Here is a 13,219-nt window from a genome sequence, read left to right on the forward strand (position 1 = left end):
TATTATATTAAAGTCTCCATGTAAACTAATTCATACTGATGTTGAAATAAAGGCTTATTAATACCTGATGGTGTTATTCAGGTGTAACTGGAACATGTGCAGTAATAAGTCTACACAGGTTGCCCTTTATGTCAACAACTATACATACAGTTCTTCCTGAATAAACTACCACCTGCTTCTTAATAACCAGTTTTAAAAAAAGAACTAAAAAGTGATACAACTCTGGATCATTCTTCAACACCAAGGGGCCATATACCTTTGATATTATAAAAAAGATGTCTGTATATTCTCTTTCTGTATTTGCTACTGGTCTGATGTCTTGCAACATACAAATAGCAACAGCTTTTTTTCTGTATCAACTCAGTAATTCCTGACTGTAAATACCTTTTCAACTAATCACAAAGTTAAGGGCTTCATGTTCCCATTCTTTATTTTTGTCTGTGCCTTCTTTTTCTTTTACGGAGTGTCTAGCTCCCCTCACAATTCTTGTGTCTGTAAAACTTATTTTTTATCATCTTCTTACCAGACATAGTTGCTTTAACAGAAATCTGGCTAAATAAAAACATAGCTAACTCAGAAGTTCTCCCTACCAGCTACAATATCATTAGACAAGACAGACCACTTCGTAAAGGGGGTGGAACTGCCTTACTATACAAGTCCAACTTACCTGTCCGTCAATTACCAAACTCCTACCCCTCCCCCAATAATTGGGACATACTTATCTCACAACTTCAACTTCACCGTAAAAAGGTCATCACCACAATTGTGATCTACATTCCACCTGGTAATACACCTGCTAGCCTTGAAGACTTCTTATCCTGCTGTTCTTCCACATACTCACAAGAAACCCTTATTCTGTGGGACTTCAGCCTAGGTTGGTTCACCTGTATATTAGAACCACCAAGTAATCTAATAAATCTCCATGGCTACCAGCAGCTAGACCAAATTCCAACTAGATGTGATAAAAATTCTAAAAGGGAATCCATCCTTGACTGGGTCCTACTTAACAACCTTACATTGTACCCTCACACAGGCAGTCTCACAGACACCTTAAATGACCACAACATAATATACTTTATACATAGTAGAACAAGCATATGCAAAACTACTAACTACATATCCACTAGAAACACAAAAAAATTATCTTCTGAGGTCCTCAACACTTTACTCTGTAACTGTGACTGGACCCCCCCCTAAAAACCCTCCCACTTGACCAGACTGTAGCATATTTTAACAAAACATTTCTACAACACCTAGACACTGTCGCTCCATTGTGCAATATCAAGGTTAGAACCTCTACAAACCCCTGGCTCAGTAAAGAAGCCAAACAAATCCTCAAGTCCAGAGACACTGCCTGGCTTTACTATCAAAAAAACAAAGAAACACAAAGCCTAACTAAGTACCAAGAACTGCGCAACCATGCAAAAAAATGCATTAGGCTGGACAAAAAATCCAACTACACAACATTACAAACTAAATACCAACACAACCCCCAAAAATTTTGGAAAAATGTAAAACAGCTACTAAAATCCACCCAAAAGGCTACCCCCAAACCAACCACCCCTGACACTAAAGTTCCTACCGAAACACAATTCAACTCCCACTTTGTGAACTCAATTCTATCCTTAGTATCACAGGACAGTTCCTTCCTCACTATCCCATCCAACACAAATAACACTAATACAAGCTTTACCATCAAAACAGTTTCCACCACTTCAATCAAAAGTATACTCTCCAAACTAAAAATTTCATCAACAGCAGCCGACCTACTCCCCAGCTATTTCTTGAAATTCACAGCAGATGCTATTGCTATCCCAGTCTCCACTCTCATAAACAGATCAATTGTTGAAAACTATGTGCCCAAACTCTAGAAAATATCCTGTGTACACCCATACATAAAGGAGGGACCTCCACTGAACTTAATAACTACAGACCCATTGCTTTACTCTCCCCCCCTGGCCAAAATCCTAGAAAAATGCATCCATACCCAGATGCTAAACTATCTCCTAGACAGCAAAATCCTGTCACCTACTCAGCATGGTTTCAGACCTGCCCATAGTACCACTACAGCCCTCCTCTGCTTCACAGACACAGTAAACCATCTCAAAAATGAAGGCCTACATGTGTCAACTCTTTTTTTGGATATGTCCAAAGCATTTGACACAGTCTCACACCAAATCCTGCTAAAAAAAACTAAACCAATATCAAATTCCACTCTTACCTGGTCCCAAAGCTACTTAACTGACAGGTACCAAGCTGTGAAGTGGGAAAATTCTCGCTCTCCTCAGCTGCCCATAACTATAGGAGTCCCACAGGGTTCTATCTTAGGACCACTACTATTCACAGTCTTCACAAATGACCTCCATACCTCCACACAGCATGCATCTATCATTCAGTATGCAGATGACACTACCTTAATCTGGGCTGCACAAAACATTCGCACCCTCCTGCAAACAACTCAACTAGCATTCTCTGACATTGAAAACTACCTTACCAAAGCCCAAATTATCCTCAATCCAAAGAAAACTCAGCTTATGATTATAACTAGTTCTAACAAAATCACTAACAGTCTACTCCACAAATGCTACCCCAATAGCTCCAGTGGCACAGACTAAGCTATTGGGAATAACCATAGACTCCCACCTAAAATTTGATAGTCATCTCAACTTAACTATTAAAAAAGTACATGCCAAACTGGGGTCACTACCATATCAAACCATTTCTTACCAACAACACAAGATCAGCCATTGCTCACTCCCAACTTCTATCCACCCTACTCTATGCATCTCCCATTCTGACTAATCTCAACAAAACTGAACTAAGCAAAATGGAAGCCTGCTATAACAAAATTGCCCGCTTTGCTGCAAATTGCTCATATAGAACTCATCACTCTACTGCTTTGAGACAGCTCCACTGGCTTGAACTGCCCAACCTCCTAACCTACAATCAGCTCTGCCTCTGTCATTCTATCTATTACCTCCCCAATAAGTGTCCTGCCCTCAACAACCTAGTACAACATCACTCAGCCAAAAGGCCTCTTAGATCATCAAGCAAACTACTATTAGAAGACACCAACAGCTACAATAGCTTTGGAGATGTGCTATATAGTAGTTCAGTGGCAAAAAATGTAACTCTGTCCCTACTAGCATTCAAAACACATCATCCAAAACCTCCTTTAAAGACCTCATCAGGCAACATCTCAAGCAAAGTTGGCAGTGCCATGACTGCTCCCCAGGCTAGTGAAAGCGGATAATGTATACATACTAAATCTAGTTTACTTGATAATAGTTTTCAATGTTACTCACAAACACTGGCTAATCTACAATGTATGTACTGTACCGGTGTACTATGTATGTATTCTACCTATGTTCCAAATTTCAGCTGTACACCACAAATCTATTAATTACCTTTATTTTTTAAAATTAATATTTTTTTGTTTCTCTCCACTGTAACTGTTGATGTGCTGTATACCACTGTAAAACCATGTCTCTTATATTTTGTGTGTATACTGATCATGTCTAAATAACTAAATGTGTCTGTAATTTTTCTTTGTGGAGCTTTTCTCCCCAGGCCTCTGCTGAAAAAGGGTATTTTTGGCTCAGTCAGACACCCCCAGTTAACAAATGTAAAATAAAATAATAAATAAGCATTCCTTGGAGCAATACATGCATTACCTTAATAAATTACAAAGTATATGTACCATTCCTTACTAAAGTCAAACTTTTGCAATATTTCTAAGACCTGCAACTTCAACTATTTTTAATTTGTCTTTACAGTGAAATACCACCTTTAAATTCTTTAGATTTTTTTAAATTACTTTATTATAAGATCAGTCTAATGAAACATGTCATGATCTGCCACACCTCATCCAAGTTTTATTAACGTTCATCTTTGGAGTGCTTTACTTGTCCACAATATATACACAATCTGTTCACACTTTGCACTGTCTTACCATGTAAAAACATTTCTGTTCTGCTTTTTGTGAATATTATATAAATACCTATTTTTATACACATATCACTATACCAATTATATACATTGTTTTCTACTGCTGTCCCTAGATCTTTAATGACAGCATCATTTTTAATGATGTGACCAATTATTTCATGACTGGGATTCATGTGCATTTAGAAAAAGATGAGCAGTGTCAGTGGCACAACAGGTAGTATACTTGCCTTTGGTGTTGAAAGACCTGAAGGCTGTAGTACTCCATGCATGGCCTAAACTGTAACAACTGCTTGCTGCATTTGTAGCAAGCGGTTTCTACAGTTTAAAAATACAATAAATAGAACAAAATTTGTTTCTTTTTTTTTCTAGCCAAAAATCTGAGCATTGTAGCACTCTGTGAATAAACTATAGAAACTACTAAATACAATTGTAGCAAGCAGTTTGTTACAGTTTAAAAAGAAAAAAAATATATTTTTCTTGTTTTTGTAACTTTGTAACTATAAAACCTGAGTGGTGTAGCACTCCATGGGAGATATAAACTTTAACAAATGCTTGCTAAATCTCTAGTAAGCAGTTTGCTATAGTGTGAGAGAAATATTTTTCTTTTCTTTTAATTTTGAGCAGACTTTTTGCTGGTGTGTCAGTGTAAGCAGCATGTCTTTCTGTTTTACTCTTCAAATGAAGAGCTGGGGAGGAGGAATACTACTACCATGAGCAGCCCTAGATACTGCTAAAGCCAGATACATATCTGGTGGGGATTGCTGCACACTTGTTCATGTTATCTTTCATAGGAAATGTTACACTGAGGTCCCATTTATTTGAGCTGGTAGTAGCTCAGGTGGATATAAAAGATCCCACTGAACCTATCACAAAGAGTAGGTGTCCTTTATTTACATCTTATTTACATAGCTGATTTGCATAAATAACTTATTTACAAAATTTACATATTTGTCTCTATATATTTACAAAATTTAATAATATACACATTCCTGTTAGTACATAAGAATTATTCATTTTTCCCTCATATTTATACATTCTTATTCAAGTCAGACCTCCACTCCCTTTTCCATAACTACCATCTAGTATTTTTCAATAATGTTGACAATAACCATTCCCCATTAAACATAATTTCTTTAATTCTCTCATTCCATATTATCCATATTACATATTTTTTATCTGTTATTTTTAATTCTGGAATATAACATTTGATGAAATAGAGGATAAGTGAAATACTTGGTATAAAACTATAATAAGAATAAGACCACTAGCTGCAAAACAGATCCAAAGCAAGGCACTGCTATTGAAGGTTGATACCACAATGTTACCCATCAGTACTAAATTTATCAAATTCACTTTTTTTCTTGTATACAAGTTTATATGTTTTCCATAACAAACACATTTATTTTAATTTTTTTAATAATGTTTTCCATTGTGTGTTATATGCATATTTACCTGTAAATTGAATATCTGCTATTATTCCTGACTCTCAATACCTTTGCTTTTATCATTGTTTAAAATCAAATCAATTCCTTTCAAATAATCAACTACACAAACTACTGCTTATCTTATCCCTAGACTATTTTAGCTATTATGATTATATTATCCTCATATGTCATTAATATTGGTATTTTGACATCTTTATGTATTGTATATTTCACATTATTCAATTTAGTATTAACTTCACTAACAACCACATTCATAACTAAGACAAATAAAATGCTGCTTAAATGACATCCTTGTCTTATCCCTTTAGCCATCTCTATTTCTTTACTTCTCTATCCATTTACCAAACCATTTCAAAACATTTATTTTATTAAATCTGTAAGGTGACATACAAACATTCTTAATTTTATTACTGAAATTAAATCCTTTTATGTCCCATAATATTTCATGTTCAATTGAGTCAAATGCTTAACATCTCCTACAATATGTTTTTTTCTCCTCTTTCTAAAATATCACCCACCATTTCTCTTATCATTAAACATTCTTGATATTATTTTCTTTTTATAACATATAAACTTTCTTCCATAATGTATTCCATCTTGTGTTCAAGTCTTCTTTGTATTATTTTCATAAATATCTTGTCATATGTATTATTCAACATTATTGTTCTCTAATTATGCATGTTCTCTTTTTCTCATTTCTTCCATATAAACTTTAATACACCACTACATAATTTCTTATGCTTAAAACCACCATTTAATCATTTAATACTCGTAATACATATTTTTTGCCATTCCTCTAGATTTTTAGCAATTTTAAACCTAGTTCCATCAAGACCTGCAGCAGAGTCTATATTTAATTATTTAAACACTATTTAATTCATCCAAATTTTTCTCAATTTCCTTATTCGTTCTTCAGAATTTTTTTTTAATATTCATGTTTTATTACTTTCTCCCCTTATTGTTTTAAACATTTCCTCCATATGCTTTATTACACTATCCATAATTTGAAATTGAGTTATTTGTCTTCCCTTGTTTGTCCTTCATTTCTCTCATCACAGTAATCTTCCCTTTTACTATCTTACTTAAACCAGCTGATACCTTTTTTTTTTTTTAACCTTGTAGTAAAAATCTTTCTTTATATAAGGATTCTTTAATTTTTTCATAATTTCCTTTATATAGCTCTCTGTCTTTATCATAGTACTCTTTCTTATTTCAAACACACAGTCATATGTTTTAATATAGCCTTGTTTTCTGATATTTCTTGTCTCATTTTTGCCATTGTAAAAACATCTTTTGTATTTTCTTTTTAAAATAATCTACCATTCTGAACACTTATTATATATATCCCTCATAGTAATTGTATTATCTCTTTTCCCTTTGCTTTCCATACTTTTTCATTTGCTCTTTTTATACCCTTACCTAGCTTAATGTATTCCTTATTTTTATTTACTTCTATCCATATAGTCAAATGATCTGTCAATCCTGTTACAACTGATTTTCCTTCACTTATGCTTTCTGACATTATGAAATAATTGCATTCCGATTTTAGTGTACCTCTTCTATATGTCCATTCTTCTCTATTACATAATTCCAATTTACTACATTTCATAACTTCAATCATTTTTCTTATATCTGTTGTTATAATGTTCATGTTTACTACTGCATAATCTAATAACTGAAGAAATACATTTTTCCTTTCTCTATAGGTGATGTATGCATATATAGCTATAAGACTATTAACTTTTCCTGCCACCTTAAATCTACAACAGTGAGTCTTCCCATCTTAGCTAATTTTATATCTAAAATTTTCACACATTTTTTACATAGACTCACTATTCAAAAACAGCTCCCATTATTGAAATTCCATATTATTTCTCCATTCAATATTGTTTTTCTGTTTGTAATTTTTCTTCATTTGTTAAGAATCTTGTATTCCCTTGAATCCCCTGAATTTTACTTTTGGATCCTTAGCTGTATGTACTTTGACAAGTAGTTACCTCAGTAAAAGGATCTCTATGCCAATACAAACATAGGTAACTAAAAGCAACTTGCTCATAAATGAAAATAAAGTAGATTAAAATGAATGTCCTCATGAGTTGCTGACAGAGACAATCTGCATACTTCAGCTATTACTGCATATGGAAATCGTTACAAAATGATTCATGGAATACCTCTCTAAGTCCATCCATTGCCATGGAGCGAAATGCTAAGATTGTGCCAATAATGGTCATCCTCTTCAAGACATTGTCAGCAGCTAGAAAACAAAATGAACAATGTTTCAGCCTATTCTATTCCCTTCAGTCATTATAACATCTATGTACTTATTTCACTGGGCAGCAAGCTGTCAATCAGATAGAATGGTACTCAAAGAAGAATATTATTTATTAGCAACAGAATGTTATTGGTGTTTTTTTCAATACGTTCTACTCAGCTTCAATGTAATTTAGCAGCATTTGCAGGTACAGATATGGAGAATTTTAAATAATCCCAGAGTATGGGATAGTATAGAAATCCAGATAGCAGTACTTCTTATGTCAGCCTCAAGACTTAATAGTATATATGTTTTGTTTTATATATATCCTTCAGTTTCATTTTATGAAGGAATGTGATCAAAACTTAGAACACCAAATACAATTTGTTATTCTTAGAAGACCTGCCTGTTAACTCTAGGACTAATTCAGGCATTGCTTTATCTGTATTCAAGAGGTATTAGTTTTTCTTTTTTTTTTTTTTTTTTTTTTTATGTCTATGGGAGGAAACACAGTCCTCAGCATGAGTGGGGGGAGTACAAATTTACCCTATAATGATGATTGCTTAAATTTCTCCTAATATACTGTTCTTGTCAGTGAATAATATATTCTACATCTGTTGTTAAAACTGAGACCAATGAGTAGAGTGTTGACAAACTGTCACACAGGAGTATTTTCTTTTCAAACAGAACTTACCTAAGTGTGGCTTTGTTCTTATTTATCTAACATAGCTGGCATAACAGTGAGACTGTAGCTTGCACTTTCAGAATGAATGTGACTAAAGCAATTGTTTGAATAAAATGAAATCAAGTACAGTACATTCAACATAAAGAAGCCACAGTTAATCTTGAATAATAAACATGCTAAAACAACTGATACGTATAATGCATTATATTACTGTATGTAAACCACCCTTGCATCCCATTCCATTGAAAATAAAATGAAAAAAGGAAGGTCACACAAATAAAAAATGCATTTATCACTCACTTGTTGACTAAACTGTTGTAATACATTAGGACTTTCTATGAATGATGTTTAGACACTGCAAGATAATTCATCAAGTTGTTAACTCTATCAGTCAAAGAACAATTTATTGATACAAAAAAAGTGTGTACAGAACTATCATGCAGTATGACAGGAGTTTGATACAGCTATACTGCTCACGGTTGTACATACCCCTTTGTTCTTATACACTGGCACCATAATCCTTATTTCCCATCACCTGGGATACTCCTGTCTCTCCATATTGCCACTTCTCCTCTATCTCAGCCAACATTTTGATCATATCTGCTTTGATCTCATCTGTGCCTGCTGTTTCTCCTGACTTTATTTTCCTCAGTGCTGTTTTTACTTCATCAGGGGTGGGCACTGCTTCCATCTGCCTTTGATTCCCTGTCAGCTGGTAAGCAGGTTGTTGCTGGCATCTGTTATGAACAGTGGTAGATAGTTATCTTCTTTTATTTTCTTTCTTTGCCCTGCAACCTGATAGAGTGTCTTTATGCCATCTGCTGAATCACTTTCCAGAAGCTGATAGAGTACCTCTGATGCCTTGTTCCCTGTGATTAGAACTGCTGCCTTAGCCAACCAGTGGTCCTTCCTTGCCTGATCCAGCTTTTCTATCTCCCACATTTTTCTGCACTCCTTTCAGATTTTTTTTTATCTTCCTGGACTTTAGCATTCCACCCTCAGCTTTCCTATATATTTTATTTTCACAACCCTGAAAATAAATATATCAACCCCAGGGTCCCACAACCTCATAGAAAGAGGAAGACCTCCAGAATTATGTAACACTCGATCTGCTGAAGTTTGACCATTACATAATTCAAAAATGTACTATTGACAAAAATCACATACTTTTCAGCTTGCGACGCAATGTGTCCGGTGACAAATCATATAACATCCAACTTGTTCAGAGCTATGTTTTTTTTTTTTTTACTTTAAGTCATACTCATCTTAATTACTTTTCTGTAGTATGTAAATCAGCTGCTTAATGCCAGCAGCTAAGCATGAGATAATTACAACTGCATTTAAAATGAGGTCTCGTGTTACTCCTGATATCAATGATTCTTTCCTGTGAGCTATCTGGTTTGCTTTCAGGCTTGCAGTACTTGGTGGCAATAGCAGCTCATGTAAATAGCAATTAATTCTCAAATGAATATAGTGCTATTACTATCAAAATAAAGTGCAACCTGACCAGATGGTAAAGCCTTTCTGGCTTTACTGGCAAAGCTCACTCTGTCAGAGATTGCTGTAAGGAAAAGGTTAGTTTGTTTTTGCTTTCTTGTATTTTGTATTGCTTCATTGCTTTCTTTTTTGTATATTGTGATTCATTTTCTCTACATTGTTTTTACTTGTATTTTGCTTTTGTGTGTGCATTTAAACTAGGAAAGAAATTATAGCTGTGTCTTTTGTTGAGTCACACAAAAATTAGAACAGCTCAATTAAGGTTAATTACCTGTGAACTGAGGGTGGAGCTAAAAACTAAATATTCTATTTTAGGGGTAAAATAACTCAGAAGATAAATAATGTCTACCAAACCCAAATCTGATGAGTCCAATGATATCCACAAGGCATTCTTTAGCTATGTCTACCTCAAAGGCAATACACAATTGTGTGCAGATATCATTGTTAATGGAGCCAAATCTATCTATACTGAGCCAGAAGATATAGCAAACCTACTGGCAAAAAATTCACCTCCAGCTTTACCCTCCTCTTCCCCTCAAACTTACCTCAAGAAATACCATAAAATATAACTCCCTCTGCTATACCTAGGGAACAGGTCTTTAATCCTCTCTCTAAGGCCATGAATACTACATCAATAGGCCCAGACAATACCCCAGGATGCCTTCTAAATAGCATGAAAAATGAGCCATCAAGCCTTCTGGAAATGCAATTTAAGTGGCTTCATGCCTCATGAATGGAGAACAGCAAAGGCCATCCCTATGAGCAAAGGTGAGCCATCTACAGACCTTGGAAACCACAGACCTATAAGTATCACTAGTCACATATGCAAAGCTATGGAAAGAATTATCATGGAAATGATCAATAATGACATAAAAAACCTCCAGACACTGGACCCAACCCAACTTGACTTTTTCAAGGGCAGGTCATGCCTACCCAGCATGGTGGATGAGGGAAACATTCTTCACATTGCCTACCTTGACCTGGCCAAGGCACTTGACACAATACCCAACTCGGGCAATGCTGACAAACTCAAGAGGTCAGGTATAAACCCTTGTGTCACCTGGTGGATGGCCAGCTGGCTCAATGACAGGACCCAGGAAGTTAGAACTGGGGAATCCACCTCTACAAAGAAGCCAGTCACAAGTGGAGTCCCTCAGGGATTGCTGAGAATGCTGCTTTCTGACATTTACTTCTCTGTAGTCAAGGCTAATGTCAATGGCTTCTGGCTGACTAAATTTGCAAATGAATGCAAATTAAGAGCAGTCATAGAATCCCCTACAGACACAAATGTTCTTCAGGAAGGGCTGACTCAGACAAATAACTGGTGTCAGTGCCATGAACTAAAACTAAATGCCAAGAAATGAATACTAGTATCCTTCAAGTACTCATCCACCCATGGTAACTATCATATTGACAACACACCCTAAGAGTTGACCCAGTAGTCAGGGATTTAGGTATACATATATACATATAAATATATATATATATATATATATATATATATATATATATATATAGATAGTAATCTAGCTTTTGACCATCATGTGTCTACATTAGTGAGTAAATCACTGTGTGCTGTGTAACTTATAAAACAAAGGTATGGCTCCTAGGTCCAAGGAAGGTATTGTTCCACTGTATTTGGCATTCATCAGACCTATTATTGAGTACAATGCCCATTTTGGTATTACCTAACCAGGAATATCTAACAATTGGAATGTCCACAGTGGTTCCTCACTGAAAGAATACAGGGGCAAAGGAACATGTCCTATGCAGACTGCATCAAAGTCCTATCTCTGTATTCTGTCTCCTACAAGCTGTTGAGGGGAGATTTTTGCCTGGCATACAAGGCATTGTCAGACCCCACACTGATTTAATATCTGCATATCTGCAAAACATTTATCATAGGATTATAGGATCATAGGATTTATTTTACATTTGTTTACTGAGAGTGTTCGACTGAGCCAAAAATGGGCCCTTTCAAGCGGAGGCCTGGGGAAAAAAGCTCCAAGTAACATAGTAAAGGACCAAGTTACATTGCAAATAGTGTTATCATAGAGAAACAACAATTGACATAGTACAAAAAGTAATGCAATTGATATGAAACAAAAGAAACAATAAAAACAACAGTAGCACAAATAATGCAGTAAAAATAATTAGTCACACATATTACAAAACATTGTTTCCTAATTTGGGGTGTGCTGGTAGACCCACCAAATAAAACAATAAGAATAAAGCTATACAGTAATAAGTTGGTGATATATACATTTTAAAGTCTTAAACCTTGCCTGAGATATAAATAAGACCTGCTGGAAAGACAGGTGTGTATCCTAGAGACTACCACTTCTTGAAGCAGAGCTCCTCCCTAACTCAATTCAAGTGTAACTTGGGCAACTGTTTGGGGAACAAGAAATTCATCCCTGGTTTGGCACCCGTCTCTCTAATGGGCACAGGCAACCTGTAAATGGTTCATCTTCCAGGTTCCTGCTTGTTAATGTTTCATCCCTCAAGCCCTTGCTTATATTTATCAAGAGTACCAGGACATGTCAGAGATTTGGGATGGATAACTAGGCTTAAAAAGCCCCTTGTGGTCATTATTATTTAATTTTATTTTATTTTACCCTTGTGGTCATTAGCCTAGTAAACACCTATGAACTTACGAACCTGTGGAGCATCTCTATATATTACCACCTAATGTTTCTTTCTCTGCGTGTGCAGTCATGAGCCTCTCTGTTTATAATTACCAACAAATACTTACATACTTTGCTAATCATACTATGAAATAATGACATGGATTTTCTTCATATGTTTCAACTGTTCATATTTTTGCAGAATGGTTTTGTCTTACTATTGTTGGACAGTATAATCCTTTTTACCTAAAATACTGATATCTAAAAAATAAAACTTGCAATGATTGTCTGTTTAACTTGTTTATAGCCTTCCATATTCAGAGTTAGACCTTAGCATCTTTGCCAAGTAGCTGTTAGCCATTGAATTGGTCCAAAGTTTTATGTGTTTGTTCTTGTTGCAGAAGATTTTGTTTTTATGACCATTACCCTCTGCTGAATAAAACCTACTTGCTAACTAACTGAGCCAGAAGATTAAGGTAATACGTGGCATAGATAAACTAACTTTTAATAACTTTTCACTATTTAAAATAAATATTATAAGTAAATGTGCAGAGAGACTATGGAGTCATCTTTGCAACTATTTTTACAAACTTAATGCTAGTATAATGAAAAGAAGAGCTTTTGCATAAAATAACATTTACAAAGAAGTATTACTTTCCTGCCATGTTATTGATACTTTATTATGTGACGTTAACGCATCAGATTTCAAAAAATGTGGTAGAAATCAGTTTTTGCTGTTTGTGTATAACACTTGCAATCATATTAT

The 13,219-nt window shown here is 35.0% G+C and overlaps 1 protein-coding gene across 2 annotated transcripts in view; it reads right to left on the reverse strand.

Annotated features, from left to right (window-relative positions):
• Nucleotides 1-13,219, reverse strand: part of NCKAP1L (NCK associated protein 1 like) — a 1,498,172-nt gene that overhangs the window by 276,471 nt on the left and 1,208,482 nt on the right. For both annotated transcript variants that reach the window (XM_044083976.1, XM_044083975.1), the window contains one exon: nucleotides 7,565-7,647. In XM_044083976.1, coding sequence (XP_043939911.1) covers nucleotides 7,565-7,647 — 83 coding nt within the window. The remainder of the gene's footprint in view (nucleotides 1-7,564; nucleotides 7,648-13,219) is intronic.

This window comes from Protopterus annectens, chromosome 9.part0 (assembly GCF_019279795.1).
Source record: "Protopterus annectens isolate FY-2018-M chromosome 9.part0, PAN1.0, whole genome shotgun sequence".
Lineage (NCBI taxonomy): Eukaryota > Metazoa > Chordata > Ceratodontiformes > Protopteridae > Protopterus > Protopterus annectens.